Consider the following 6,662-nt stretch of genomic DNA (forward strand, 5'->3'; position numbering starts at 1 on the left):
GTTATGGAGCTTTAATTTAGCTAAGATTTGTTTCTAACAGGTACACTGTATGATTAAACACCTGGACAGAGACACTACCAAAAAGATGCAGTAAAAAGGGGATAAATGCTCTAAATATTCTCCCTTAAAGCCATAGGAAGTGGTCTCGGCAGTTACCCAAAAGCAGTGCCTCTTTGACTCATAACTGACTCCAGCTCATCCAAGAAAATTGTGGAAGGAGCATGGTACCGGGCAAGCTCAAATAGGACCTGTTTAGAGAGAAAGGTAAATGCAATGGAAAACATAAAACATTAACAGACACAAAAAGGCTTTAAGGGCCGCTGACACAGATAAGTAACAGTAGCCACATTCCAAACTCCTAGGACAAAAAGGGCGATGCGCTGGGAAAAAGCTCTGGGTAGGCTGAGGGTCCCTGAATCCTCTGAAATTCTGAAAGGTTTGTAAAGGAGATATAAAGAACACAGCCTTGTAATCCTGTCTTTATATGTAAATCTTTCTGGCTAAATCCTATCAGAGTACCCTGCGAATAATGGGATAGGAGAAAATGATCCATCAGAGGATTCTGGGAACTCCTAAACTGTTTTCAGAGATTAAACATCAGTCTTTTGTTGTTGCTCCATTTGTAGTTTTTTTTTTTTAAATAAGGATTGGAGAAAAAAATTAAAATTAAGTCAGCCGAACCATAATGAAAGATAATGGACAGATTCTCCTCACAAGAATCAAGCAGTTATTTTCTTTTTCATAGTGAAAACAAACATAAACTGCTTGCACGATCAAGGTTAAAAAATGGAATATTAAGTTGACACAAAAAATCTAGGTCTGCCCTTTGGAGAAAGAAGTTTAATCTGTTCTGTATTAGCAGGAAGAACATATTGTCAGTGCTTCTCAGTGAAGCGTCCTTTGAGGTTTTAAATAAATATTACTAACAACATGTATTAATCCAACACTTTTTAATCTGAACTCTTAAAAAAAAAAACTGAAGAAGATAAATATTATTCTCTACACTTCAGATGTGAAGCACAGATTTTGAACTATTTGCCCAGAGTTATCTGTAGTCCATGACCTTCTACAGTTTTACTACAAATCTAAAATACAAAATTACACCAATACATCTGAGAACTGAAGAAAACAGGAGGAGTGGACATGCCTCTAAATGACCACAAAACCCCCCTATACTTCACACAGCTTTGGGACACTTCTAGGATGTAAACTCACAAAATACTTTTCTTAAAGCTGTCCCAATCCAAAAGAATCTTATTTCCTTTTTGGATTCTGCCAAAAACTCAACTAAGGGTAAAATGCCACAGATTCACTAACGTTGCAAATGCTGCAGCATGTTCACAAAAACCCTTTGGATGATGGTGGCAAAAAACAGACTGTCCCATCCCTGCTCCTGCCAAGAGGGAAACTGCGAGGAAGCTACTGAGACAGATGTAAAGAGGATCAATAACGTAAGAGGTGAATGTCAGAAGAAAAATGTGTCATTTTAAAGGACAAAGGACACATGAAGAATAATTACGTTTCAAGAGACATGAACAATGCTTGTAGTGCCATTTGCTGAGTACAATCTGTTACAATTACTCACTTTCAAGAGCTCTGTATCTAAGTGTAGCCTAAGAGATGAGCATGAAAGAAGGTTAAGAGCTTGAGGATTTCTTACACCAAAATGGTGGGAATTATGGAGAGATTAGGATGGGCATCTTAGGACAAGGATGCTACACCCAAATCCCTGAGTTTTGTTGTACACCACAGTTGAGCCATGCATGCTACTTGTTAGTCCATATGCAAAAACACATTTACTCATTTACCATCAAACTGCCTTCCTTAAAACCACACTACATCTGCCTTTGACTGCAATAAGTTTGTGACAAGGGAATCATTGCCAATTCTGTGCCCTGAAGACTAAAGATTTGGGAATTTGGGAATCTAAATAACATTTTTTAGGGAGCCTAAGATCTGAGTCTTGCAGAAGAGACGTGAAGTGCCTTGAAGGGGTTACTAAGCAAACACCAGTTAGGAAATCTGCTCGCCTGTCTCTTACTCAGGGAGTCAAAAATCTTTGCTGCCTTCAGGACATCTGCTTCATCTCACATTACAGAACTAAAACTCCACAGCAAGAATTCATTGTGAGGCTTCTGCAGAAGTGATGTTCCCATTTTAAGAACTAGATTTGAACAAAGTTAGGTGTTTTGTCCGAGACAGAACACATTACGACTATCAGCGGAATACTCATTTTCCACTTCTTTGTTAAACTCCAGTCCTTTAAGGAGGAACTGATGTTTGTTAAAGCATAACAAATGAGATAATAATTCTTACCCGGACAAGTTTTTCTGAATCCCCTCTCCATTTGCTGACAATGGTGGATGCTGATATGTTGAAAAAAGTTGTATTGCACTCTGTGGCAACAGCCTTCGCAAGCAAAGTTTTGCCAGTACCTGCAAAACAAGAGAGTTGAAGGAATTCACTTTTCAAAGAAGTAAAATGCCAGTGTTTGAGTAATTCCCCTCATCCTCCTATCAGTCAGATAAAATCAGGAAAACAGAGAAAGGCACAGATCAATAGAATGGTTTGGGTTGGAAGGGATGTTCAAAGCTCATCCAGTTCAAGCCTCCCTGCAATGAGCTGGGACATCTTCAGTTGGAGCAGGTTGCTCAGAGCCTCGTCCAAACTGGCCTTGAATTTTTCTGAAAGTGCTGGGTTTTGTAAGGTTTGATTGTAGAAATAGTCAAAGGTTGTGAGAAAGGCAAATGGACAGGTATGAGTGTGAGAGACAGAGATAAACATCCACCATTGTCCTCTTTTATTTCCAATTATAGAACATGTTCTTTATTAACATATGGGATCTAATTAGCATCAACAATTTATCTGTGGGACAAAACCAGAAGTGGTGATAAACAAATGGATATTTCCTACCTGGTGGTCCATATAGCAATAATCCTTTCCAAGGAGACAAAATGCCTGTAAACAGCTGGGGGTACTGTGGTAACAAAAAAGTAATACAGGGATTAAAAATGCATCACATATAACAAAATGCAAAGGATTTTAATCCCTAGCCCCACTGCTCCCAACGCATTCAGGAAACCTAAGAAATCTGAAGAGAGGGGGCAAACCCTCCAAAACAATATAATATATATGATCTGAGTACTGAGAAGAATACTGTTTTTACTATTTGAAACCAAGTGAATTCTTGAAACACAATTTGATTAATATCATATTTTATAAATAATTTCCCATTGAATTAATACAAGCCAAATCCAGCACCTCTTACATTGCCAAAAGTGCCAAAGAATAGAACCCATGCTTGTAATTTTAATACTGAAAGGCAGCTTTCCTATAGAAGAATGCATACACCATTGTCAGATACAGCAGGAAAAAAAAAAAGTTCTAACACGAACTGCCTACAAAAGCACAGAAATTGTGTGAACTCTAAAACACCACCATAATTACAAGGAAAATGCTAACAAGCTCAACACTGGTTTTCTCAAAACTATTTAGTGCCTTACCTTTATGGGATAAACAACTGCTTCCTTGACTAGCCTTTTAGCTGCATCCAGTCCAATGATACCATCCCACTTCACGTTTGGATTATGGAGATAAATGTCCTGCAACGTACATTGCATCCTGTTAGCAAAACTTAGGTTCTTCTGCACTGGGATAACCACCTCTGGCAAAGTAAATCAACTCAGGTAAAAAGTAATAGCGCCATTAAGTGACACAAAATGTATTATTTAACCCTATGTATTAGGCAGCTCACTTCTACAGAACCGCTACATCGTGCCTTGCCCCTAGTTTCCGTAAGAGCACGCACATTTGGCAATCTATATGTAAATCTGCTTCTCATGACCTGTTTTCTGTTACTTGGTTTCAGTAACCAAGTAGCATATGAAGAGCTATCACGATATGAAGGTTCACCAACCTCAGTATTTTGTCTCTGATGGTGGCAAGTATTGGATATTTAAAAAAAAAAGTATAAGCCATAGGAGCGATGTGTTGATTCATATTTGCAGCCACCAAAATCTGCAACCGAAGGACTCTGATAATTAAAATTACATCTTAGTCTTTGAGTTCAAACACCCTCTGACATTCATTCTTCAGTGAATATCTCTTACCTCTTTTCTGAATATGCTTAGTAACGAGTTCCACAGTTTAATCACGTGCAATGTGAAAATACTTTAGTTTGTTTTAAACTTGATGCTCAGTAACTTTACGGCTGCACTTATTAATTGTGTTATAAGTAACAGTGGAAAATTGCCATTTACTCCACACTATGCAAGATTTTATATGCTGCAAGAAAAGGTGCGAGAAGCTCTGTGACAGGAGGAAAATTTTCCCCTAAGCATCTATCAAAAGATAGTCGGTAATTAGTCTATGCCCTGAAGCACTCACTAAATTAATTTCACTTAATTCATCAAACTTTCCAAATCTTCGATGAATCTTTCCATTTGCCTTAGTAATGTTTTGTGGCTTTGCGTTTCAGAGACTAATTGTTCTGCAGAAAATACCATATCCTCAATACAAATACCTGGGATAAATTCCGCTCTTCAATAAAAACAGGCAGTCCCCAGAGACAGAAGAAAAATTATGTGCTTACATCCGAGGGGAAGATTTAATTTAATACAATTAGAAAAATTATTTATATAGAGTACATTACACTTTCCCTTTCTATTAACCGCAAATTAAGATGAATCAGATTTATGATACTAAGTAGAGACTTCCATAACTGTTCACAAATTAAATTAGATTGTGTTGTGAAATAGATACCACATGCTATTTATTTTTATTGATTTACACAGTGTTGATTACCATAGCAACTAGGAACATACCAGCACAATTTAAAAAACACACTATAACGAAGGCTAAAGGAACCCTGTTGGTATTTGCTACAGTAGCAGCAAGAACAATACTATTTTAAAGATTAACCATAAATTAAAAACCTGACAGGCATTGAAATGACTGAGAATTTTCTTACTTTTAAGGTTGGAAATTTCTTAGAATTGAGTTCTACTAAACTCCAAATGCAAACCTTGCAGATAGAGAATTTGGGCTATATGGGGTTTATAGAGCTATAGAAAAAAAAAAGTCAGCAAATTCTTCCAGGCTTTTTAAACCAGTTGCTTTTACATACATGAGAGCAACGGTTGATACCATTTCTGATGCTTATATCCAGAAAGAGTCACAACACTACCAAATATTGTGATCCTATGAAGGTTTTTGGACAAGTGCCTAGTAGGGCTTAGGAGACGATGCCCACAAAGCCTTTATCTGCTTCATAGCCACTGACCCCCAGTAGCCCTGGGCCCATTTGCTAGGCTGCACCGCGACCCATGAGTGAACTGAAACAGTGCTGATGATGTTGGGATTCCCTCCAGGTACCAAAGTGACCATGCTGGAAGAAATCCCAGCCCGCCCTGGGATACAGTGCATTACTGGTTCTGCTCGTGCAGCTCCTGTGCTGGGATGAGAGAAGGGCACTGCTCGCAGAGCCTACAGTAAGAGCATCTCTCAACTGCACCAAGTGAAGAAAGACAAGGAGTCCTGATCACACAGGTATATAAACAATGTGGGAATATCAGGGTTTAATTATTTCAGGACATGGTATCTAGCAGATAAGCTCAGAATCAGGATATTGCTGTGATACTGGCACAACAGCCCCATGCCTTGAATGTAAACTGCACCCATAGAGTTAAATCAAGGTTTTTCCCCACCATTTGATCACAGTTAGATAATAGTTGGTATTAACTAATATATTTAAATATCTCTTTTCTGTGAAGTATTGTACATTTTCTGTAGCAATAAGAACAAAGGGAAAAGCTGTGACAGTCTCATGGGTACGGCATGATTAGATTACATGCTCCCCATTAGAAAGGAACTGTCTTAATTACTTCCTTCCATTGTGTATCAGAAAGAAACACCGTTTCATGTGAAGAAATGACTTGTCGGGAGTTGCTTGATAAGAAAAATAGCTGGCACATTCAAAAACGAGCACCATCAGTGACAGTAAAAAGAAACAAACCACATTCTCAGATGACAAAGATAACCAAGATTTCAATACAACTGAAATGGAGATCCAATCTTACTTTGCTTATGACAGTTGCGAGTTCTCTCATCTCACCAGTCATGCCAATAAAAGCACTAAGGGGTTTCAATAACCGTTCCTGAAAAAGACAAACAAGTTCTTGACAAACTTCAATTGTTTTTAAAAAGATGACCTGTGGAAGAGTTTCAAAAAAGCTGATACATCATAATAATATCAACTTTTAAACTTCTAAAAAAATGGATAATAATGAAGATTTTGAGTTAAGCCACATTTGCAGTAACTCATCTTTTCAACTGAGAGAATCAAACCCTAAATTAACATTAAAACAAGCAGCACACTGCTCACGTAGTCCTAAACATGCCCTACATAGATTAAGAGGAATGAGAAACATAACTACGGGCCACCACACCGTCACATTCTCTGTTTTAGAGTCTCTGAGCGCAGCAGTTGCCAGGCAAACTGGCACCACCTAAGTTGGATTCAATGAGAAGCTATGGCTTGTGTCAAGGAGTGATTACCGAAAATTTCTCTCAGTTATCAAAACTCTTCTTGTCTGAGCTGAGGTGAACGCTAAATAACATACTGGACATAATATTTACTTGACTTCAGTAAAGCCTTTGACACA

At 38.0% G+C, this 6,662-nt stretch overlaps 1 protein-coding gene across 1 annotated transcript in view; it reads right to left on the reverse strand.

The window, feature by feature from the left end:
- Positions 1–6,155, reverse strand: part of KATNAL2 (katanin p60 subunit A-like 2) — a gene marked incomplete at both ends in the record, with an annotated part of 7,817 nt that extends 1,662 nt beyond the window's left edge. The window contains 5 exons of the mRNA XM_010187056.1: positions 157–248; positions 2,317–2,435; positions 2,914–2,977; positions 3,504–3,602; positions 6,078–6,155. Of these exons, the coding sequence (XP_010185358.1) occupies positions 157–248; positions 2,317–2,435; positions 2,914–2,977; positions 3,504–3,602; positions 6,078–6,155 (452 nt within the window). The remainder of the gene's footprint in view (positions 1–156; positions 249–2,316; positions 2,436–2,913; positions 2,978–3,503; positions 3,603–6,077) is intronic.
- Between the last annotated feature and the right edge of the window lie 507 nt (positions 6,156–6,662).

This window comes from Mesitornis unicolor, unplaced genomic scaffold (genome assembly GCF_000695765.1).
Source record: "Mesitornis unicolor isolate BGI_N332 unplaced genomic scaffold, ASM69576v1 scaffold35640, whole genome shotgun sequence".
NCBI lineage: Eukaryota > Metazoa > Chordata > Aves > Mesitornithiformes > Mesitornithidae > Mesitornis > Mesitornis unicolor.